The sequence below is a fragment of the Bombyx mandarina genome, chromosome A1 (genome assembly GCF_030267445.1).
Source record: "Bombyx mandarina strain Sakado chromosome A1, ASM3026744v2".
NCBI lineage: Eukaryota > Metazoa > Arthropoda > Insecta > Lepidoptera > Bombycidae > Bombyx > Bombyx mandarina.
In genome coordinates, this window is record NC_143234.1 from 8,537,855 (window position 1) to 8,563,483 (window position 25,629).

The 25,629-nt window shown below is 37.5% G+C and overlaps 1 protein-coding gene across 5 annotated transcripts; it reads right to left on the reverse strand.

The window, feature by feature from the left end:
* Positions 1-4,968: 4,968 nt before the first annotated feature.
* Positions 4,969-25,135, reverse strand: LOC114253589 (uncharacterized). 5 transcript variants are annotated; one of them, XM_028188521.2, is made up of 6 exons: positions 24,988-25,135; positions 23,530-23,802; positions 14,853-14,906; positions 11,945-12,059; positions 9,543-9,725; positions 4,969-6,926 (listed from the first exon to the last, which is right to left on the reverse strand). In XM_028188521.2, exons 2-6 carry the CDS (start codon positions 23,752-23,754, stop codon positions 6,556-6,558), a joined length of 948 nt encoding a protein of 315 aa, XP_028044322.2. In that variant the 5' UTR covers positions 23,755-23,802; positions 24,988-25,135; the 3' UTR covers positions 4,969-6,555. The 5 variants fall into 5 exon arrangements, with proteins under 5 accessions (XP_028044322.2, XP_028044323.2, XP_028044321.2 ...); XM_028188522.2 differs by having other exon boundaries at positions 23,539-23,809; XM_028188520.2 differs by having other exon boundaries at positions 23,530-23,809.
* Between the last annotated feature and the right edge of the window lie 494 nt (positions 25,136-25,629).

Consider the following 25,629-nt stretch of genomic DNA (forward strand, 5'->3'; position numbering starts at 1 on the left):
ACAAGGGCAGTCATCATCGTCAACCTATATAACAGTCCATTGCTTGAGATAGGCCTTTCCAATTACACGCCACTGAACACGATTCTAGGCTTGTCTGGTCCAGCTTTTGCCGGCCACCCTGCATAGAGGGAGGGTTCGTGTTAGCAACGTCGTCAGGTTTGAGCCCCGTGAGCTCACCTACTAGTTAAGGTTACGCTGAAATAGCCTCTCAAGGCTAACAGCTTAGGTAGAAAAAAAAGTGTGTGTGTCCGCTCCGACGCACGACTGGAGTTTACTGGATATAAAAAATTAAACGAAACAATACGAGAAATAGTTCTATATTACGACAACACGATACACTACAGATTATTAACAAATTAACGAGACACAAAACAAACGACTAACAAATATATGAAAATACAATAATGAGAGAAACGCGCGATCAGTACGAGGCTTTGTGGCGGACTGCCGGCGCAGCAGCCCGGCGTCACCTGCGATAACGCGGCCGCGCGTTGGCTCCTGATTGGCGCGCGCACGCATCACGCAATCAGGAGCCAATCAGGCGCATAACGCATTTCGTGTGACATGCTAGTACGATTTTGATTGGCGCGCGCACGCATCACGCAATCAGGAGCCAATCAGGCGCATAACGCATTTCGTGTGACATGCTAGTACGATTTTGATTGGCGCGCGCACGCATCACGCAATCAGGAGCCAATCAGGCGCATAACGCATTTCGTGTGACATGCTAGTACGATTTTGGTCCCCATAATTTTCATACCCCGGGCCTATATATGTAAATCGATTCTAAAGGAGTAAACTCCAAAAAAAAGCTGGTCTGAAAGAATTGGTTTAAAAAAAATATCCATTACAAAATAATGATATATGTAATTACTGGCAGTAGGACATCTTCTGAGTCCACATGGGTAGCACCACCATCGCACCACCCTGCCTGTTGATGCCGTGAAGTACTAACGTGTTTCGGTTTGAAGTATTGAGCAGCAGTTGTACTGTAAAAACTGGGACTTAGAACTCATGTCTCAAGCTGTATGACCGTATTTACGTTGTAGATGTCTATGGACTCCGGTAACCACTTGGCACTAGGTGGGCCCTGATCCTTTCCATCCATCAAAGCAATAAAAACCACATTGATTTTTATTCCTTGAAAACTGATAACATTAAGTTCATATGGCGCGCCATCCACGTCATATCTTTTTTCGGTCCATAGACATCTCCAGCCTGTACAGCTTGCTATGGACGTATAAAAACCCTCAAAACTCACCTGCTGTGGATGGGTTAGCTGGGTCAATAGGCATCACAACGTGACGTAAAGACGAAATTTTTAATAATATTCTTCGATGATCCCACACTTTATACAGAACCGTATGACGTGGCAGAAATAGGCTGGATAGTAAGTAGTACCGAACTTACAATACGCTCTGCCACCAGTAGTGATTGTTCCACACAGTCCAATAGTGAGGAACTGCCTTCGTTAGACCAACAAAGTGATATACAGCTTCTACAGTCGCGATCTTGTTCTCGTCAATGGTATTTTGTGTGAACAATCTTCTTCTACGTCATCACATTCTCGAGATGTCATAATTGTGGTGACTCTTATTATCTGTGCCGGTCCTGTCTCCTGGCTGCGTCCGGTGTCTACCTACAGGGGGCAGTTCATTGGAATCGTGATCAGTGTGTTTATTACGAGTTTGTTAACGTTCTCGATAGCGTAAAAGTTAACTAAAATTTGTATGGAGTCGGAACGTTTGCCTACGTTTGCCGCTAGGGGCGCTGTTCCAACTGCATACAAATTTGAGTTAACTTTTACGCTATCGAGAACGTTAAAAACACACACCAAGCTATCTGATCAGTCCACGTTTCTCGAAATATACAAGCGGTCGCTCGATTTAAGCTGCAAACTGCAACAATATTCTTTGATTAACAAAGACTAAAACACAATACAATAGGCTGTGTTATCGTCAACTATGATCTCTTCCAGGCGAGCGTTGAAATAATAATAAAAAAAAACATCAGCCAGCTATCTAGCTAGCTACATTACGTAATTAGTGTTACAACATGAAATATGTTACGTAACCATTTTGCCGAAGTCTAAAGGTTTCCACAGAGATGAATCTAGGAAATTTCTGTTGACAATTTTTACATTCATAATTTTGATGTTTGACATTTTTAACGTTTTTATAATATGATAATCTTATTTGATAAGAACTGCTTGTTTATTGTTACTAGTGGTTAGCCGGTGGTCAAAATTCGACTATAATTAATTGAAATTATAAGTTTCAACATTATTATGGTTCTATTGTACAGATTTCGCCAAGACTATACTATAGACAAATACTCGTAATATTAAAGACTAGCGACCCGCCCTCGCTTCGCTTCGGAAACATTAAAACACACATGAAACCAAAAAAATATAATATTTTTTTTTTTTTTAAATGTATCAGGGACAATGTCGGCTTCTAATGGAAAAAGAATTTTTCAAATCGGTCCAGTAGTTTCGGAGCCTATTCGAAACAAACAAACAAACAAATCTTTCCTCTTTATAATATTAGTATAGAAGTATAGATAAACCTATTCTCAATTTGACTACAGGCTTTAAGCAATAACAAAAGTTTGACAATAAACAAAGGGTATATGTGTATGTGTCAAATACATGGTAGTGTGTGTAATGTTTTATTTATTGATTTAATGTATTTTTTAGGCATAATTTAAAAAAAAATATTAGCATCCGGCACTCCTTTTCTATATTCTCTATAAGTGTGGGAAATTTCATACTCCTCCGTCCGCGCAATTTTCGTAAAAAGGGATACAAAGTTTTTCCTTCACGTATTAATATATAGATTCTTTGTTTATTTTATTTTGTTTTCTACATGTTCGTATTGTAATTTAATTTTGATTTATGTGTCTGTCTGTGAATTAATAATGGTTTATTGTTATCTGATTAAAATAATAATAATAAAGAAAGAAATGCCTGGTGCAGAAAGCAGTTGTCCTTGGTACGGTGCTTATTGTGAGGAGGTTTCTTACTCTGGAGTCTTAACCACCGGTGGCTTGTGCCCTAGACACAGCCATCTGCCGCTGATGGCTGTGTCTAGGGCACAAGCCCTAGAACTTATGTCTCAAGGTAGACGGTGCATTTACGTTGTAGATGTCTATGGGCTTCAGTAAATAATAATAAAATACAACACGGAAACAACAAACGACCAAAATTCTTGGACTCTGTCATCGGAGCTGCCGTAGGTAGATAGGGCGTAATGAAGTGGACGTATCCGGTATTTCGAAGCCTTGTCCCGGATACAGGACTTCTATGTCCTAATCTCGAAAAACACCTAACGACATATTCGGACGTCGAGGAAAAAATCTGAATACGGCCCTGTATATTACTTTCTATTGCCCGCGCAGATCATGTGAGTCCGTTTAGTTGCATAGACATTAAGAAATAAAATTTGCTAACTAACAATAAGTCAACAATTTAGAGATGCATACTTTAGGACGAATTGATGTGTTCCGGTTTCATTATACATATATAGTTTATATATGTATCTGACTAATTCGCATCGCATTGTTGATGAACATATAAATAAAAAACGCTATATCAAATATATTAATGCAAATCAATCGTTATTTATTTATTGCCTCATTGGTTGAACGAGCTCACAGCCCACCTGGTCTTCAGTGGTTACTGGGGCCCATAGACATCTACAACGTAAATGCCGCCACCCACCTTGAGATATGAGTTCTAAAGTCTCAGTATAGTTACAACGGCTACCCCACCTTTCAAACCGAAACGCGTTACTGCTTCACGGCTGAAATAGGCGGGGTGGTGGTATCAACCCGTGCGGACTCACAAGAGGTCCTACCACCAGTAATTACACAAATTATAATTTTGCGGATTTTATTTTAATTACAAGATTTTATTCCTTCACCGTGGAAGTCAACTGTAAACAATTGTTAGGTACGTATTTCATTAGAAAAATTGGTACCCGTCTGCGGGATTCGAATACCGGGGCATCGCTAGATACAAATGCATCGGACAACTTATCCTTTAAGCCACGGTAATTTCAAATAACCGATTGTTTGATATCAATTACATTTTCACTGCTATTTTAAAATTTATTTGTTTTTATCAAGGCCTTTTTACTGATTATACTATAACACGTGAATAAGTTACTAAAGAAAGAAAATTTGTGACATGATAACGTCGTATAAATCGATGAATACAGACTGCACGCACGAAAAAGTGTCACGTTCCGTCTGAGCTTGAGCGTGCAAGCGAGACAGCGGATAAAGCGATAGAGAGGCACGATCAGCCCAAGCGTTGGATTGTGACATATTTATCTCTCTCCTCGCGTGACGTCAGAGATAGTTCGAATAGTAGTTGCAAAAATGTTGCTTAAACTAAATAGCCTTTCACCCCTCGAATTACCTCTTTTTGTATGAAAAATGAATAGTTACTGTTGTCTCCCGATCCACTAACGGTGCTTTTAGGTAGGTACCTCAAGCACCGGTCACCAACACAAGGGTTCGGCGAGTAAACTAACCATAAACTAACCCATAGACACGGCCCACTGAGTTTCTCGCCGGATCTTCTCAGTGGGTCGCGATTCCGATCCGGTGGTTGATTCTGCGAAGCACGGCTCTTGCTAGGGCCAGTGTTAACAACGTCTTCAGGCTAGAGCCCCGTGAGCTCACCTACTCGCTTGCTGAAACTATTATGACCCCTCGAGGTCACTAGAATAGGTAGGGAATTAATTAAAAGAATAGGTTTTTTTAAATACTTCTTCCGTCTACTATGGTAATCCTGTATAGGGCTTATTGATCCGGCTAGTCAAGTTTCGAGTGACGCTTAAGAGAAACCGCTTAACGTGGCGCGTCGCTTTTTCAAAGGCCAGATAAGGGCTAAGCGATGGAGCCCGCTCGTACCGGACCACTAGATACTATTTAAAAAATATGGGGGAAAAAAATAACAAAAGTATTTCAAGGATTTATTAAAAATATCTCCATAAAATTCACAGTAATATCGAACATAATACAAAATAACTTATGTTTAAAACTAGAAATTCAACAAAACACGTATAGTTTAATTTTTATCTATAAAAAGTAGAATATTTTAAAACTTACATTATTTTTAGTTTATTTTAAATATTTTTAAATAACTAAATATTATATTAAAATAACAATAACGTAGATAATTTAACATTTATAAGGCACATTTATATTATTTACGAAGAAAATGTGAAAATTGACTAGTAAAACAAAATATAATTAATTTATCTTACAGCTGTACCGAAGTTCCTTTGCTTTTTTAATTAGATAATAACAAAATAAATCTAATTTGTAACTACTTTATCGTCATTATTTCAATTACTTGTTATAGAATACTTGTACGAGAATGACAAAATTAATTAGAAAAATGCTTAAAAGAACACATCTATTTACTTTGATCAACCATGAGCAACATTTAATCCGAGGCTTTTTAGAAAAAAGTATGGTATCCCGCAAAATGTTTGTGGCCAAAATCAAAGAAGCTAAGCAATATTGTTCTGAAATGAGAACGCGGGAAAAGAAAAAAAATAGATTTAATACATACATTCAATGTTTTTTTTTTAATTAATCGTTAATTACTTATAAGTATTCCCATGTTACTTTTACAAAATAAAAATCAAACTTAAAAAAAATATGACGGTCATTACGCAGCAAAAAATCGAACTTTAAAACAAAACCTAATCAAGTTTATTTCAAATATCCTCACATGTAGTAAAATGCTAAATTACAATATGTATTTATATCCAACTTATTAAGTAAAAATTCAAATTAGTATTTAATTTTAGATTCGACTAGTTTCAAAGGCTGTGTGTTTGTGTTTCTAAAATGTTTTTTTAATTTTTTTTTATTGCCCTTGTAGGCAGACGAGCATACGGCCCACCTGATGGTGAGTGGTTACCGTCGCCCATGGACTTCAGCAATGCCAGGGGCAGAGCCAAGCCGCTGCCTACCAAATCGCTTATTGTTGTAAAGGTTAACAATCGCTACGGAATTATTATGACATTTTATTAGGTACATTATCATTTTATCATAGGTGCAAAATATTATTGAAGCATTTTGTATATATCTGTATAAAAGCTATAAAATACCTTCTTCGTCTGGTTCAGAAAAACAGTAAAAGAAAATATTACCAACTTTTTTATTTATTTTTTATTGCTTAGTTGGGTGAACGAGCTCACAGCCCACCTAGTGTTACGTGGTTACTGAGGCCCGTAGACATTTACAACGTAAATGCGCCACCCACCTTGAGGTATAAGTTCTAAGGTGTAAAGTATAGTTACTTTAATTTAAATGTAATGCAGTTAATGGAATATTCACAAAAATAGCTTTAGGCGGACGACGGTGGTACTTTAGCAATATCGAGTTGAATAAAAAAAAAAGTGTACCTATATAAAAAAATTATTGAATTTGGGATAAAAAAAAATTACCCGTTTCTTATCAACTATCAAATCGCTTCACGATAATACAGACTGCCTTTGAAATTAATCAGTTCGCTAAAACCGCTGATCACATTTAAAAATCAGAGAATCCGACGGCCACCTTGCCAACGCCATCTAGCGAAACCGGTCGGTAATAATCTTTCATGTCGCCCCAGCCTCGTGGCGCCACATTGAAATTCGGCCCGGACACTAGGGGCAGCCGCGGGCTCTTCGGCGAAGCGTACACATCATTCAGCTTCGTCGGAGCCATTGGTACTGGCAGATCAACATTCTGGACCGTTATTGTAGGCGGAAAAACTGGAGGGTCGATTTTGGGCAGGCTCGAGTGCTTTAGTGCCGATTTTGGGTACGTCTTCTGGTTGCGCAGGCTGGACGGCGGTCGGTACGGCGTGTCGTGGCTGGCCACCGGTGTGGGGGTCGAGCACGTGTTCGAAGTGTTCCGGCCTGCAATCATTTTATTACCAGGCTTAATGAGCATAAATGACTTTTTTAAGTCAATTCTGTGCGTCGAAAGCTTTTATTCTGTTGATAGATAGTCAGACGATAGTTTTAGGCCTGTGATTCGTAGTATAAACTAAAATGGAAGATTTAAACGGTCACTGAAGATCGTTATTTCCAATTATAATAAAACTCTCTTTTGAAATCTAAACTATAACAAAGTTCAAATGGCAACGAGAGAGCGTTTTTTTTTTCCTACCTAAGCTGATAGGCTTGAGAGGCTATATCAGCGTCGCCTTAACTAGTAGGTGAGCGGGGCTCAAACCTGATGACGTTGCTAACACGAACCCTAGCAAGAGCCGTGCTTCGCAGAATCTACCACCGGATCGGAAACGCGACCCACTGAGAAGATCCGGCGAGAAGCTCAGTAGGATGGGTCTGAGGATGAATTTACTCGTGGAGCCCTTCGTCACAAGCGACGGTTTCGACGAGAACGATGACCGGGACCAAGCGCTAGACAGCACGGCGTATTTATAGGGCTTGGTACACGTGCGCGTGCTTACACGTTTTTAAAGTATTGAAATTACAATAAAAGGGATAGTGACATACTGTTTAACATAAATATCTCATCGTAATAAACACAAAGTAATTAGTTGGTGATTAGATGATTAGATCATCACATTCAATTATTATTATTTTTATAACTAGCTGACCCGGCAGACTTCGTAGTGCCTCAATCGATAAATGAGTCGTCTATTATCAAAGGTGGCAATCTGTGCATTTGGACAAAAAAATGTTATTGATATGTCAATACAGATTGATTTGAATATAATCGTCTCCTTCAAAGAATACGGTTCAAAAACTGCATTAAATAAAGGTTAATACTTAACCTGTTATTTATCTAAGATGTCGTTCAGAAGAGTTTTGTGACGGCCAATGGAATACAAAGTCAATAATTCGTTTTTCTGATTTACCAATAATTGTCCAAATGTCACATTGCCGGCTTTGATAATAGTCGACTCAAATAAAGGACCTAAACTTTTGTATAAAATAAACTTAAAACAAAAAAAGGAAAAACAAAATTTTTATTGTTATTTAATTCCGAGCATTTTCGTATTTATCTACCTTTTAAACCTTCTCTGGACTTCCACGAATAATTCAAGACCAAAATTAGCCAAATCGGTCCAGCCGTTCTCGAGTTTTAGCGAGACTGATTATCAGCAATTCATTTTTATATAGGTATATAGAGATAAGTAGTTGAAACGTGATATTTGCGCCGACATATACATTATTTATTGTTCGTGTAATTCAATTTTACATATCTCAGAAATCATTAATAAATTCACGCAATTGTCAATTCGAAACATTATTTCTGTTTCTTAACTGATGCTTTTGCCAGTCTAAGCAGCCGAGTCGTATGAGTACTGACCCCGTTTTAAAATTGAAAAAAAAAAAAAAGCAACTTTAATTACAGTGTAATTAACAATGCCGAATTGACAACTTGGTTTCATGCCAGCTGTGCGTTGTACGCTGTACGCGCGTCTGCGATAAATTTTATAATTATTTATAGAATCATATCTTGCACAGAGTCAGTCAGTTCGTTTGTATCGAGATTTGCAAATGCACTAAGTATATGAGGGTCTCTAAGGACGACTAAGGGATTCAGCGGAGGATGGAAAGTCGCGTCCTCTGAGTATTCTGAGGGTCCTGCGATCACCAACTGGCCTTTACCGGTGGTAGGCCGTATTGGAAAAATAGGGCATGTACTACAGTCCAGCGTGTTTCTTTCACGAAGCCCTGACATTTGTTTTTAAGGATGTGGCAGCCGCTATAAAAAACCTTTTTTTTATGATCGAAAGATTACTGGTGGCCCGGAGGCCTTTCCAGTTTCACCAGGACAGGTGGGCGAGCAAAGGCTCAGCCAGGAGGGGTGGGATTTGCTAACAGCTGCCCGAGCGCCTCCGAAAGAGACCTAACCACTCAAGAGCAACTTTTACAAAACAATTGAAGCTTCGTCCTCATGTCTCAAGGTAGGTGGCGGTATTCGCGTTGTGATCTCTATGCGCTCCGGTAACCCCTTAACGCCAGTTAAGGCTTTAACTTGCTCAGTCACCTTTTTTTTATTGCTTAGGTGGGTGAACAAGCTCAGGGCCCACCTGATGTTAAATGGTCACAGGAACCCATATATCTTGAAATATAACTTCCGAGGTTTCAGTTTTTACAGTGCAACGACTGCCTTGCCCTTCAAGCCGAAACGAATTACTACTTCACAGTAGAAATAGGCAGGGTCCTACCAACAGTAATTACGTAAATTATAATTTTGCGGGTTTGATTTTTATTACACGATGTTATTCCTTCACCGTGGAAGTCAATCGTGAACATTTGTTAAGTACGTATTTCATTAGAAAAATTGGTACCCGCCTGCGGGATTCGAACACCCGTGCATCGCAAGATATGAATGCACCGGACGTCTTATCCTTTAGGCTAAGACGATTTTTAAACAATCTGCGTAACAAATCTGCCTATTAACGGACCAATCTTCACGTTACAATTCTAAAACTTCGTCTAATCTATAGGAGTTAAAGAGGGGGGAAAAAAAGAATCTTCCAGAATTGTACAAACCTCTTCCCTCGTGCACCCACTTGACCGATCTCTTCTTTCTGTTCACGTACATGCTCTGGCCCTTGCTCATGTGGTTGCTGGAGTCGCTCAAGGACTTGGAAATGGCTCGCGCCAGATCCATCTGTTCCTTGACTGTAGGATGGACGCCGGGCACATAGAACGCGGACGATGCGAACGTCTTCTCTGTTGGTGGAGAGAAGTTAGAGCTTATTACAGATTGCGATATTAAATCTACTTCGTTTAACCTTTAAAGAGCGGACGGTTAGCGTGGTACGGACATGTGATGAGAGAGAAGATGCATGTGACTTGGAGATGTATAGAAATAGTGGTGCAAGGTAGAGGGGGAAGAGGTCGACCAAAGAAGACATGGATGGAGTGTGTGAATGACGATATGAGAGAGAGAGGAGTGAGTGTTGAGATGACGGCTGATAGAAGAGAATGGAAGAGAAAAATTAGCTGTGCCGACCCCACCTAGTGGGATAAGGTGGAGAAAAAGAAGAGTTTAACCTCGGTGAAAGGGTATAAAGAATTTTTATACGAATTCTTAACTTAACTCCGTGAAGTTGCATGCCTGACGTGCTATTTCCAAAACTAAAATTTTGTTATGCCCGTTCTCTCTCCTTCATTTAATTGTTAATAATGCCGGACTTAGTGGTGGATTTATATTAAGGACAGTCGGGGCTAGTGCCCAGAAGGCAAAATTTTCAAAAAAAATTTGTAGTCTCTCCCAATTATATCGCATAGAATACGGTGCCATAAAGTCACTTATGCAATTTTTGTATATATGCAATTTTTGTTAAAACTGAACTGAGTATGAGAAAACACATGATTTAATAGTTATCAGTCAGATGTTTACTTTTACTGATGAAATTTAAAGTTTTAGTTTAAATAGGTATTATCGTTTTTATTTCTTTAGTCTAGAAGAACTATATACAATAAGATGTTGAATTTTCCAACGTCTCTCCTGAAAAAATACATAATTTGCATAAGTGACGTTATCGCAGCGTATGTGCGATATAATTAATTAATTCTATTAAATGTTAATATTCTGTTTAATTGATCATTCAAGAAATTCAATTCATCCATTATTTGTGAATTCTAATTTTGACACTTTTGGTAAAAATTAATAATCAAAATGATTTAATCAATTTATTTCCTTGGAGATTTCAAATAATAATAATAAAAATTCTATTTTCTGGAATAAAAGAAATTTCATTAGTTTTTTTGTTGTTGATGTAATACAATCATGAGTGCCAAATATATAATATATATTTTTATAATAAAAAAACCAAAATGTTTATTTATGTTTTTGGAATATATAACATTTAATAAAGTTTCTGCAATGAATTAGTTAGCTATTTTAATTTTGAAAAATAAAATATAATAAACTATAAGTTTAAGTTAAATTCCGGTATTGGGGCGGATTTTTTTCCGATTCCCAGCAGCGGCATTAAGTTTAAATCCGTCGCTGGCCGGACTCAATGTAAGTTCCGTTCGATAGTACCGTGAAATATGCCACCCGTGAATAGTGCCAAATACAGAAACAATGCCTCGAAACTTGTGCATTCCACGCGGTGAACAGAGACGGTAAGCTCAATTTTTAATGGCTGACGCACTCTTCAAGGTGTAACCCATGGTGACTTCGTATAAGAAATAAGGGAATTTCGCACCCACTTGTCCGGGCTCACAATATTCTATACCTCCAGCAAAGCCTAAAGATTATGATCATGTAACCTCTTTATAATTTATGACATAAGGTTATAATAAATTATACAGGTGACACATACATTTAATTTAAATATTGAAACATTTTAAAGAATAATAAGAACCGGTGAAACAATAGTCTTAAATGTTGTTTTATAATATATTATTTTATGGACCATAAAGGACGACTTAGCCCAGTAAAACTATAACACAAATTGAGTTGCTCTGTAAAGAGAAAAAACATTTAACGCTATTGTTTCACAGTTCTTATTATTGTTATGCCGGTAAGAGTAACGCCATTTATCGCCGAATAACCGAATGAATATCGAAGGATCTAGTAGCACCTAGAACGCTCGAGAAGCACAACGCCATCGATTGTCAGATAGCGGAAACAAATAATCCTCGACCTGTGTGGAATATTCTCGACGATTCTAGGGAGAGATGGCAGGTAGTTTGTTAGTAATCGGAACTACTTGAAGCGAAACAGCGAACGGATCACCTGAAGCGAAGCGGAAGAAGTGAATTGAGAATTTTAAAGTATTTGTTGAGTGTTTTAAGTGTATGGTGGATTATTTATTTATCCCGAACCCCAGCGCGTAACATTAATCTATATAATGTTTCATTTATGTGTCACCTGTATAATTTATACCTCTATATGATTTATGATAAAGAGGTTACAATCATATAAAAACACTTACCGAATTTACGGTCTTTCTTGATGATATGCTCTTCAGCATCAGGCGCTGGTGTGAAAATCTTGTTCAGGTCCACCGTCTTGTCCCCTACCAGGATGGCCTTGTTCTCGACGTCTTCCTAAAATTCCAGGATTCAATTATCAATGCACAATCAACTAATGGTTGTAATATTTCTGGGAGGCTTATTTCGAATCAATTGAGTACGCTATAAAAAAACATATTCAGAAACGAATAGTAACTTAGACATTGAAAACTTATGACAAAATATCAAAATACTTTGTTGTCTTTGGACACGGAATCGAAGTATCTGTAATTGAAGCATCTGGACCAAGTTACTGTCACCAATGCTCCAAGCATTCAACAAAGTACTACCCCTAAAGAAACTCCTTTATAGAATGTCTCAAAAACTTTTTTCTTTTTTTTTTATAATTGAGGGATTACTGGTGGCCCTGAGGCCTTTCCAGTTTCACCAGGACAGGTGAGCGAGCAAAGGCTCAGCCAGAAGAGGTGGGATTTTCTAACAGCTTCCCGAGCGCCTCCAAAGGAGGCCTAGCAACTCAAGAGCAGCTGCTTCGCGAATGAATCTACTTCCGGATCGGAATCACGACCCGCTGAGAAGATCCGGCGAGAAACTCAGCGGACTGATGTATGGGTCAGGTTGCACGTCGAACTTTTTGTCGAGTCCGACGAGTACGGTTACTGGGGTCCCTAAGCCTGCTCCTAGTGTTAGATCTGAAGGCGTCGGTCTTAAAGACATTAGAAGTCTAAATGAAAGCAGCAGAAGTTTATTTTCGGAATTTATCGAACACAAGAATTCGTTAGGATTTTTGAACTTGGTCAGTGCAATTCGGGACTCATTAAGGACTCAAAATAATACCCATAATAACTAAATAATAATGTATCTACGCAACTACAAAACATTTTGCCTTCAACAAGAAATAAAACTGCATGCATTCATCGTTAATATTCAACGTGAAAACACACAAAATAACTTGACAATATTTACAAAAAAAATTGGTAAAGATAATTTAAAACGATTTTAATTTTTATGTGATTAATAACAAAATGCATTTGATTTTATTGATAGTTGACGCGACCTACTGAGAAGGGCTGTGAGTAAATTAACCCATAGACACAACCCACTGAATTTCTCGCCGGTTCTTCTAAGTGGGTCGCGTTTCCGATCCGGCAGTAGATTCTGCGAAGCACTGCTCTTGCTAGGGCCAGTGTTAGCAACACTCCCGGTTTGAGCCCCGTGAGCTCAGCTACTCGCCCGGTTACGCTGACATAGCCTCTCAAGGCTATCGTCAGCTTAGGTAGGAAAAAAAGATAGTTGATAGTCTACTCTTGTTTTGTCCAATTAATCAAGGTATGAAATCAACTCCCCTCATAGGTGCTTCCTTGTCCAAAAATTCGTTAAAAGACCCATTACCGGCGGCAAACGAATTGTCTATGCCATTCACATAGGCTATATACCACATTCATCCATCATTAATTCACGGACATTCTTACTGAAATATAATTGAGCTCACAAAGACATTTTTATTTCCCGACCTTAAAACTGCTGCTCAAAACATTAAAAACTATTGATGGCATGCATTGCTATGCGGATGATAGCACAGAGTCTCTCTCGAAGCGTTGTACACGAGAGGCGATTAAAACTTGTGTCTGAAGTGGAGAACTCTCTGGGGCGGGTCTCCAAGTGAGGTGAACTGAATTTAGTTCAGTTCAACCCATTGAAGACACAGGTTTGCGCGTTCACTGCGAAGAAGGACCCTTTTGTCATGGCGCCGGAATTTCAAGGAGTATCCTTGCAGCTTTCCGCGAGTATCGGGATTCTGGGGGTCGATATTTCGAGCGATGTCCAGTTTCGGAGTCATTTGGAAGGTAAAGCCAAATTGGCCTCTAAAATGTTGGGAGTCCTCAACAGAGCGAAGCGGTATTTCACGCCTGGACAGAGACTTGCGCTTTATAAAGCGCAGGTCCGACCTCGCGTGGAGTACTGCTCTCACCTCTGGGCCGGGGCTCCCAAATACCAGCTATTTCCATTTGACTCCATACAGAAACGGGCTGTTCGGATGGTCGATAGTCCTGCTCTCGCGGATCGCTTGGAACCTCTGGGTCTACGGAGGGACTTCGGTTCTCTCTGTGTTTTATACCGCATGGTCCATGGGGAATGCTCTGAGGAATTATTCGAGATGATCCCCTCATTGTAAGTAGACTAATTAAATAAATAAATCTCCTTTTTATCATCGCACCTCCCGCCATCGGAGCAGGGTTCATCCATATTATCTGGAACCGCTGCATTCATCGACAGTGCGTTTCCAAAGATCTTTTTTGCCACGTACCATCCGGCTTTGGAATGAACTCCCCTCCACGGTGTTTTCCGAGCGCTATGACATGTCCTTCTTCAAACGAGGCTTGCAGAGAGTACTTTATGGTAGGCAGCGGCTTGGCTCTGCCTCTGGTATTGCTGACGTCCATGAGCGACGGTGACCACTTACCATCAGGTGGGCCGTATGTTCGTCTGCCTACAAAGGCAATAAAAAAAAAAAACATTTTATTCCCAATGGTAAGTAAAAGCATGTGTTTCAAACGTATAAAATATACATAAGATATACATAATAATAAGCATTGGTTAATAAACACACACAGAAAAATAATTTAGTACGAATATATAAAAATAAAAAACGCTTTAGTACATCCAAAAAATATATTATTTAATATAGATTTAGGCACGTGATTTCAGCGCTGTATAATCTATTTGGTGTGAACACATACGAACTGATGATATTTAACATTGGTAAAAGTAAAGATAATTGGATCGAACTGGACACGAACGTTTGTACATATGTATGTATGGGGAAGTATGGCAATAACAATTTAATTGATAAACACAGTATCGTCTTACAGTAAGGAGATCTGTCGGTTCCAAGCTTGCGTCCCTGGATAGTTCTCCGTCATTCTGTACATTAATGAGTGCACTATTATTTCATCATTGAATAATTGCTTTTTATTAAAGATTTCGCTTATTTTATTTTTTATTTTTTTATTGCTAAGATATTTGAATTCTTTGTGAAAATAATTTGGATGAACCGGGAAGAATTCAATAATAATTCAATATTAATCAACAATAATAAAAACTTTCGAGTGACAAGCCTGAAGACCTTGTAGGTGCATACTTGAGAAATAATTCAGTTGTCAAAATACAGTTTGAAATCCTTATAAATACATAGGTACCTTTAAAAATATGATTTTCTACATTTAGCTACATTTATATATAATAGCTACATTTTGTAATTTATTTATTTATTTATTGCTTATATGGGTGGACGAGCTCACAGCCCACCTGGTGTTAAGTGGTTACTGGAGCCCATAGTCATCTACAACGTAAATGCGCCACCCACCTTGAGATATAAGTTCTAAGATCTCAGTATAGTTACAACGGCTGCCCCATCCTTCAAACCGAAACGCATTACTGCTTCACGGCAGAAATAGGCAGGGTGGTGGTACCTGCCCGTACGGGCTCACAAGAGGTCCTACCACCAGTAAAATTGAAAAAATTAAAATTAATTGAAAAATCAAAATTGTTCTCTGTGTTAGAAAGAAATTGCCGGCATTTTGGTTCGTTAATTACAATATAATTAACTGAAAACGGAGTATTTTAGGTGAAAATAATTGTGGACGTAAGTAAGTAGAATTAATTTCATAAAATAAACCCACATTATTTACCAGCCAACTGACGTGGTATAACTGACGCCTAAGTACGCAGTGTACTGATTTAAAATTCCATTAAGCATTTCAAATTGATGTCTACATTGATAAATAACTTGGTATTTATTATGGTTGTAGCCAAAATGCTACTTTGTTGGATGTGATGTCTGCTAATATATCTAATTGACGAGCTAATCATAGTTCACACATTAATATAACGGCTAGCCACAAATGACGTAACGCGTTTTTTTTTAAATAATTTTTAGAAATTAACTAGTGAATTTTAATATGAATCGCAAATATTTAACATCACTGTTACTATTCCATAACTGGAAAGTATATGCTCATAGTGATAAGTGCTTGCCGATGCCAATAGACATTAGAATAAAATAGAGGTCGATTTCTGGTTTTAATTTTATTAGCTGGTTTTCATTTAGTTAACACTACTATTCACAAATTTTTTTTATTGCCTTTGTAGGCAGACGAGCATACGGCCCACCTGATGGTGAGTGGTTACCGTCGCCCATGGACTTCAGCAATGCCAAGGGCAGAGCCAAGCCGCTGCCTACCGCTAATCTAATTGCCAATTGTTTATTGCCGGATGTTTTATGTTCAATCAAAAAAGTATAACAAATCATCAAAGAAATAGCAAATATTCGTGTCATCTAATTCTTTAAAAAACAACGAACGAATAAACAAAACGTGTTTTCTGAAACGAGGAAATCTTCGAATTTATTATAATAGCTCCGATTACGTTTGTCGTGACTCAGATCGCGGGAACGGCTTCGGGGGGGACACGTTACGTTGCTCGTGACGTTGCGTTGCTTCAAAGGGGACTGCTTTAGCGGTGAATATCACCCACTGAATCGTGGGATCTACACAGAACGGGTGGTACTGACACTGCTCTTGCTAGGGCAGACGTTAGCAAAGTTCCTCACTCAAGTGAAACTAGAATTTGGTAAAAAACAAAAGAGTGGTTTTTTTTCCTGACTAAGCTGGTGACCTAGGGTGTTATGCCAGCGTAACCGGACGAGCAAGTCCTAACTGGTGGTACTGGTACTGCTCTTCCTAGGGCAGACGTTATCAAAGTCCCTCAATTGAAACCAGAATTTGGTAAAAAACAAATGAGTTTTTTATTTTCTACCTAAGCTGGAAACCTAGGAGGTTATGCCAGCCTAACCGACCGAGTAAGTAAGCTCACGGGACTCTAACCTGAGTAAAGAGTGGTGGCTTTTTGCTGTAGATGAGGTAAACAATTTTACGTCCCATCTGGATTGTGAGGTTTACCGCACACATAATGATGGAGGAGTATGGAAGGACAAAACATGTTGCGCCGACCCCCGATGATTGGGAGAAGGGCAGGAGAAGGATGATGAAATATAACGACGTGAATTTCATTAACCACGTTAAGGTATAAGCCTCAAATGTAATGCATATCGGCTACTTGACCTTCAAACTAGAATGCATGACTATTTCGCGACAAAAATAGACTGGATAGTGGTACCGATTCATGTTCTCAGTGGAACGCGATTCCGATCCCATGGTAGATTTAATGAAGCACTGCTTTTGCTGGGGCTAGTGTCAGCAAATTCTCTTAGGTTGAGCGTAGCTGGAATAGCCCATTAGACTAACAGCGACTAGCTAGGGGAAAAAAGCTGTGCAGAGTGCTAAATTCACATATTGGTTAAACATTTGTATGACAGTTTTCTTTGCATTTATTTGGCTATTTAATATATTTCAACATATTATTATATAAGTATGTAAATCAGTCTGTTCCAAACTAAAGGGAATCCTATGTTGAGGTCAAGATAAAAAAAATTATGTCGATAAATATGATTTGGTAGCATAATACTATTTTAGCCAATGCCGGGTTCAAAATGGATTACCAACCGTGTTAGAGTGAAATATTTGAACTGATTGTCATGTCGATATTTGATATTAAGGTCTTCGAATGATACACATTGTCATCTACCCGTCAGGGAGTAGCTGGGATAGCCCCTTAGGCTACTAGCGAATAGGTACGGAAAAGAAAACTAACATTTTATTTACAACTTAAGATTTACGTAAACCAAAGATAAGACTGTAAATCCAAAATAAATTAGGATTGTATTATTTGAACACGAGGTGTCGTACAGAACCTCCAAATTTAAAGGTAGTGTCTATGGAGGGTAGAGGTAAGGAGAACCGTCTCTGTGTGTAAAAAGTGTTCGTTAAAATCTGCTAAATAAGGGTGGCGCTATAGTAGCAACCGGGTAAATTTAAAAAAAGGCGCTGAAAGTTATTAGAACAAGATAGAGAAATAAAATGTCGAAAGAACTGTAAGTACTACAAAATCACAAAAAGTATTTTATTTAAACCTGATAAGAAAATGCAATAGATATCTCCACGTTTTACCACAGCAATAATTTTAGGTTATATTGACGAAATTAGTTTGGACTACGTAAACATGTGAGGTCTTGTATATTACACTGTCACTAACTACTCTAGTCATTAAATATATTAAATTTCCTAAGTCAGCATACTTCAATCAGGTAACAACTGCTCAATTCATTTCATACCCTGTGCCTATGCTAGCGCCATTCTGGAGGATTTTTGAACCGTTATTCAGTGCTGAAAGTGGGACACTTTTTCAAGCTTCTCCCATATGAGACGGTTCTCTTTACCTCTACCCTCCATAGTAGTGGCGTAATTCATTCCGTTATATCTAAGGCCATCGCGTTTAATATAACAAAGAACTAGCGGTCGTCACACGAATCTCCTCATCACAAATGTCGGTTCTCAACACTACCTACACACTGCATGTAGTTTGAAGTTTTGACAGCGTGTGTTTTTGGCAATCCACCAAGATTGCCCACTGAAGCTAGCGTTGCCAAGTGCGATCGAGTATTTTACGCGGAAAAATATAATAAACTCTAAATCGTCCGAATTTTATCGCCTCTATTGTTCTTTTGATATAGGCCTCTCCAATGAGAATTTTTGATGGAGCACCACAAAAAAACGTAAAGATTAAATTATTCAGTGTTTTAACCAAATATACCATCAGAGAATATTCGAGAAGCTTGTCAGTGGATTAACCTATCAGCAACTTTCACACATACATGTACACGCTAAACTATAATGCATTTTGTGGCTACCACAAAACTAGATTTCAAGATAAGCTTGTAAATTAAGAACAACAATATTCGGACCGTCGGTCTACCGAGCAATATCACCCACTCGATGGAAGGATGTTCCCTTCGTCGTTTATCTCCACAGATTTGCAGCTGAGCATTTAAGATCGTTGGTAATTAGTTAAACAAAACAAAATATTATGTTGATATATTAAAGGTTCCACAGTGTCCGCGATCTACGTGACAGGATGACTACCACGGATGCAGTCAAGATGATGTGAAGTCTTAACTGAGTAGGTAACTTTTTTTTTTCTACCTTTGCTGATATATAGCCTTGAGAGGCTATATCAGCTTCACCCTAACGTGTAGGTGCGATCACGGGGCTCAAACCGGAGTGGTGCTAATACTGGCCCTAGCAAGAGCAGTGCTTCGCAAAATCTACCACCGGATCGGAAACGCGACCCACTGAGAAGATCCAACGACAAACTCAGTGGACTGTGTCTGTGGGTTAATTCGCTCGTCGAGCCCTTCGTCGCAGGCGACGGGTTCGACGAGGACAGTGACCGGTGCTTGAGCTACTTAAAAGCACCGCTAATGGATCGGGAGGATCCGTAATGATGTGTTTTGGGCAAGGTATCATTGTTTAACCAAAAAAATATTGCTAAGTTCCCCTTACGGCTTAATCGAGATCACGTGTCAACATCGATCTGTCATAGCTCTCAGAGTCGGATGTTTGTACTCAAAACTGTGTTCCAAAAGTGTTGATGGACGCAGCGATTCCATCGCGTCTGCTTCAGTGGCGTGGGGTCCGATAGTAATAACGGCGACATTTCTAATAATTACTCAGAGTAGTTCTTTGGATGACTTTTATTACTACATAAACCCGTTCCGTAATTTAATACAAAAGGAAATGTGTACGCGTTCTCCTGATAGTATTTTGTGGATTTAGTTCACACCTTAACAACTACTATATGGCAAACCAGAGGGACGCGAAAGTCATGGCACGCCCAAACTCTGATGGTTAGATGGGGAAGAGCACGACCTCAGAGTTATTGGTGTCAAGAACTGGAAGGAGAAAGCCTTGAACAGAGCAGTCTGGAGAGACATACTGGACCAGGCTAAAGCCTACCCTGGGCTGTAAGGCCTAAGATGATGATGAGATGATGATTCACGCCTTAGCAACTTTGATTAGTTCATAGTTTAATCTTAATACAAAAGTCCTTAAATATTGAATAAAATATTTATATCAATGATGAAGTATATCTTGGATACATTCAGTCTCCGATACTGTGTATTAATAGGAATAGGCACACTTGTAATGTCTGATCTTCTCGGATCTATGCCGAAGTGATATGTCTGGCGTATTCGCTATTTTTGACAGCTGAAGGTCATTGACCGACGCCGATCAACCGTCGGGGTGAAGTTGACTTGAATTGTTTTTGAACTCAGATATTTTAATGACGGTGACCGTATTCGTGTGTGGTTATTAATTTTCTGTCTAAGCATTTAACATTCCTTTACGAAACAAAGCGATTATCTTTCTTTTATTAGAGATACGACGAATTCTTTTAAATTTGAGTATTTTAGCGATCATCCACATTGATAGGTTCGAATTGTTGGCTTTAGAATTTGGTAGAACAGTATTTTTGACAGACGATTTACTACTGCAAGTTTATGTAAATTAATAACCAATTAATAAATCTATTAATAAACATGTTTACTCAATTAAATCTTTATCATAAAGATCTAAGACTTATTGAAGTTTTTTTTTCTTTTTTGTAATTCTCTTTAGTCTGTGTTTGTTTTTATTCCGATAAACAGTAATATACAGTCCATGGGAATACAAAGTAAATGCTACCTTCAAACTGGTATATAGTTTAACGTCAATTATGTTAGGTGAAGCTGATTTATTCTTATCAATAAATCCAATTGCTTTTAGCCCTACGCCTAGGAGCTCGAATATGTAATTCCTGCAAATTTATCTCTGACAATCAGTGCGGTAGGCAGCGGCTTGGCTCTGCCCCTGGTATTGCTGAAGTCCATGGGCGACGGTAACCACTCACCATCAGGTGGACCGTATGGTCGTCTGCCTACAAGGGCAATAAAAAAAGCATAATTATAAAAAAAAATTAAAAATGATTTTTTTGATAAACGGTTACTGAAGCCCATGGACAATAGAGCGGAATGCTTGAGACACCTTGAGACATGAGGTCCGTGGGAGACCGCCCACCTTGAGACATGAGGTCTAAGTTTCACATGTTTCGTCCATTCACATGCGTAACTGCTTTCCGGCAGAAATAGAGAAACATGTTTCACAATGCTTTTGAAAAGAGAAAAAGATTAACCTCAATGCGTTTCAGAAGCGAGATTTAACATGTATTTTCTAAATTTACTGAAAGATTTGGCAACGCTAGCTAGGTTCGTCTCGGCTAAGCGTTAAACACTAATGAACCGTGTGATTAGTCCAAGCGATGTTAATTTCTCGGAAGAAAATACTTTAATAACACTCGAATTTTAACAGGGCGTTCTTTTTTTTTTTAAATTAAATTTACCATAGACAGTATTGTATATTCTTCGTAATTTATACGAAACGTGTCGCAATCATACCCGCAAAATTATAATTCGCGTAATTACTGGTGGTAGGTTGTGAGTCCGCACGGGTAGGTATCACCGCCCTGCCTATTTCTGCCGTGAAGCATTAATGCGTTTCGGTTTGAAGGGTGGGGCGCAGTCGTTGTAACTATACTTGAGACCTTAGAGCTTATATCTCAAGGTGGCGCATTTACGTCGTAGATGTCTATGGGCTACAGTAACCACTTAACACCAGGTGGACTGTGAGCTCGTCCACGAATCTAGCTATTCGTGAAAATCATGTTTTTAGAGGTATGTATTTATTACTTAATTAAAACTATATTTTGACAGCTGAATTATTTCTAAAGTAGGCATCTACAACTTCTTTAGGCTTCTCAATCGAAAGTTTTTATTATTGTTGATTAATATTGAATTATTATTGAATTCTTCCCGGTTCATCCAAATTATTTTCACAAAGAATTCAAATATGACAATGGTTTTAAATCTATATGTTTAAATATTTAACTATATTTACACCAATCTCTGTTTCCCATAGTTCCTAGATTATCTAGATGATCGTGCGTGAATTTTCTCCGGTTTATTGAATTAAATTTATATTTTTTTTCTGTAGTAACATAATAAATATACAATTTGATATTATGCCGAATAAAACAGCGTGAGCAATTGCGGTAAAATTCGTGGAATAATTTTTCTAATAAGATCTGTTAAAATCAAAATATTATATGATCAGGTTTTGCTAATAATATATCGTAATATTTATTATTATATTATTAATATTTATAATAATAGATGTGTTTCTTCCTGGTTATGATCAGAATCTATTCAATTTGTTTTTTGTTGCCTAGCAAATCGCATTTCTCATAACAATAGCATAATTAGTTGAACACTAAAATTTAAAATGTCTTAAATTATAATTTAATTCATCCTAAATGAGGGAAGTGAATATTCACAATCTGAATAGTATTCTTTAGAGGCGGACAACAATACATCCACCACATTTTTAATTAAAATTTGCTATTTGTACAGAGACAGACATTTTTATTTATCTATGACGACTTTAAACCCAGTCGACATTAACTAAATTATGTTTAAATTCATTATGGTGATTATCAACATTGTTATTATAATATAAAGCACTCGCTCATTTTTTTTCTATTTAAGTTGAATTTTTAATGCGTGTACATCATATCAATTTGTATTAATTAACCTAATAAAATATTGATGTAATTTCAAATACATACAAACAGTAATATCATTTCGTTTCATCTATATATATAAAAATGAAACCCGTTTTCCGTTGTCACGACATAACATGAGAACGGCTTGACCGATTTGGCTTATTTTTTTTTTCTAGTTTTCTAATACTCTGTACAAGGTTCTTACGGAAACAAATATTAAGAAAATCTCTCAGAAATATTGAAAAATATACATTTAATTTTGCATATTTATTTGTGAACTCTTCCACGCGGACGAAGTCGTGGGCAAAAGCTAGTATATTATATAATCTCAATTGAGTAGATTACAGTTTTCGTGGTCATACGAATTTGTTAAACGTTCATCTCAATCAAGGGTCTAAACATTGAGACCTACTCAATCAACTCAACGAATTCAATAAGAAAAAGTGTATAATCGAATAGCTTTGAACAAGACAGTAACGGTTTTCACATATCGTCTTTTCGCATTAAAAGTATACAATTTCCTAAAATATTCCAAATTGGGTTAATGTGCGGAATCATTTGGTATCACCAGTATTTTTCTCATAAATACTGTCAAAAGACCATAATTGAGTTTTAGTTTTTTTTTTTAGTTTACCTATGTTTTGACTACTATTAACAAAATACATAATTTTATCTTACTTTAAAAGACAGATAATGTACCTAACTGGTAAAAACTAAAAAATAAATATTGCAAAGATGATTAATATTAAAAATATCACATGTTAACCCTTTTAAACACTCTCCTGCAAATTTAGTAAGTTTTGAAATTATATACCTATGCGAGAAGACGATATAAATTTTGCTGGTATCAAAGAACGAAACATCGAAAGATCACTGCTCACGCGGTTTTATTGGTCGATTAAAATAATAATATTATATATACTCAAATATCGGCAGACCAATGCTGGCGTGATGTTAGAAGCATCCTCGGACTAACCAGAGCGGATAGACTTACCCAACTTACAGGGAACAACTTATAACTGAGATTGGTGAGGAATTCCTTCTTCTGCGGGTCGAACATGTCTGACGGCTTGAACCCTCGCTTCGTGACCAGAGTACTGTTGACTGATGAAGAGCTCTGGACGTCATCGAAGCTGTCGCGGTGGACAACTCTATCGTTGATCTTGTGGATGCTGGACATTTTGTTCGAAGAGAACTGAGTCTCGCTGACCGTCATCATTTTGAACGGGACACTTTTTTTTTCTAATGTCGTCTTTTTGTTTGTTCTCTGAAAACTGTTTTGTTATTTATTTATCTCGTGTGCGTGTTTACCTACTGTCCGTTTATTTTGCTTTTGCGTTTAGCTAATAATAATTATATTATTTTGTCGGTGCAATCATTGGTATTACGACAAACACGTTTTCATTAAGTTTTTATAGATCTATCTGGCTTTTAGGCAGACGAAATCACTACTCATGTGTAATTGTATAGCCCTTTACCGGGTACTCCGAGTCACCGATACTCCTTAAGGCAGTTGGTAGATAGAAGAGGCTAAGGAACCTTTGGAGGAGCCGTAATGGTGAAGGTACTCATAGATGCCCATCCGTACCAAATAAGGCACTGAGGCATCCAGTAGCAAGAGCGAATTAGTCTATTTAGAAACCATAACCATAGGTTTTCCAAATCGATTTTGAATTGTTTAAGGAGCTCACTATGAATTCATTTAAGTTTCACACCGTGCTTAAGGGCGGATCTCTCTGTAAACACACACCAAACAAAATGTACCTTATTCCGTTTGGTTACGGTTCTAAATCTACGAAATCACGTTTTTTAAACGCAAAGAATTCTTCATCGACGAAAATAATCACGTTAGAAAATGTAATATGTTTTAGAGTTTCATACGTGAAATGTTTATTAACGTTCTTTTTATTGTTCTAATATTTATTCTTGTAGCTTTGGTGTATTCACGCAATACGATAAGTATAACTTAGACTTTGAGATGGATTTGGATTTTTTATATTGTACTATTAGTCTTTTTAATATAGCTGCTCTTTTAAATCGGAGTGTAGGAATGCTTTGTGGCAAAATATAGGCAGGTCCATGGAATCGATCCGCGCAACCACAAAACAAATTCATTGGATAATAAAATATATATAGATAATCTATCTCTCCAAGGCAATTCATTGTTTTTAAATTTCGAATGACGCTATCTACTAATAGTAAGAGATGTTCAGAGTAAATAATATAGCGATTTATTTTACACAATTTTCAGTGCAATCCGAATTGTTAAAAATACAAAATTTTACATTGACAACAGCATTTGAAACATCACGGCAACGTGACCTAATAGTCTAGAAATGTTTTAAGAACTACGTCATTCATTACGATTGTTCATCTATACGCAAATTGCTTAAAGAATAAGTTATTAAGAGTAGTTTTTTTTTTAAACTAAGAAATACATAAATAAAAACACCTTTGAATGTAAGCCTAAATGAACGAAACTATACCGCCCACACAAATAAACACCGAACACAGTTTTATTTCACTGCACCAATATATATGTATATATATTTTATTTAATTACTTCTTCGAATGTATGCGCGTCGGACGCAAGCGGTTTTCGTACTAACCAAAATAAGCTCTGAAACATCGTTGCATAATACGTAGAAAAGCTCGGACTTGTTTAGGGTGACTATGGGGTTAAGTTTTCCCGAAACTGTACTGAATTTCATTGGTAGTAAGGTATTTACCACAAAAGAGAACCATCGGAATATTGATTGTTTTATTTTAAACTGTTAATTCTTCCACAATTCAGAAGTTATACAAAATTTTTTTGTTTGGTTGTTTTTTTTATTTTTTTATTTTTTATTGCTTATTGTTTGGTTGTTTTTATTCCGCGATATTATTCCTTCGCATGTTTGTCAATATTTATTAAGCTAAAGTTACGTTTTGTCGTTTATTACAGCCTTCTAAGCCTTCAAGTAATGTTACAGTCGTTATCATATTACGTTAAGAAAATCCTAAATTGCTACAGACGCGAAATAAGCAAAAACTACAAAATACATATTTTGAAATTTGGTCGTTGCAAATGAAGGACACGATAAGAAGCGGCAGT

Bases quoted from the DNA above. Each gene is read 5' to 3' on its own strand.
- LOC114253589 (XM_028188521.2), bottom strand. From the start codon at position 23,754: ATGATGACGGTCAGCGAGACTCAGTTCTCTTCGAACAAAATGTCCAGC. The intron at 14,907-23,529 runs GTAAGTCTATCC...ATTAATGTACAG, and splicing joins AGTTGTTCCCTGTAAGTTGG to AATGACGGAGAACTATCCAG. The intron at 12,060-14,852 runs GTAAGACGATAC...CTGGAATTTTAG, and splicing joins AACCGACAGATCTCCTTACT to GAAGACGTCGAGAACAAGGC.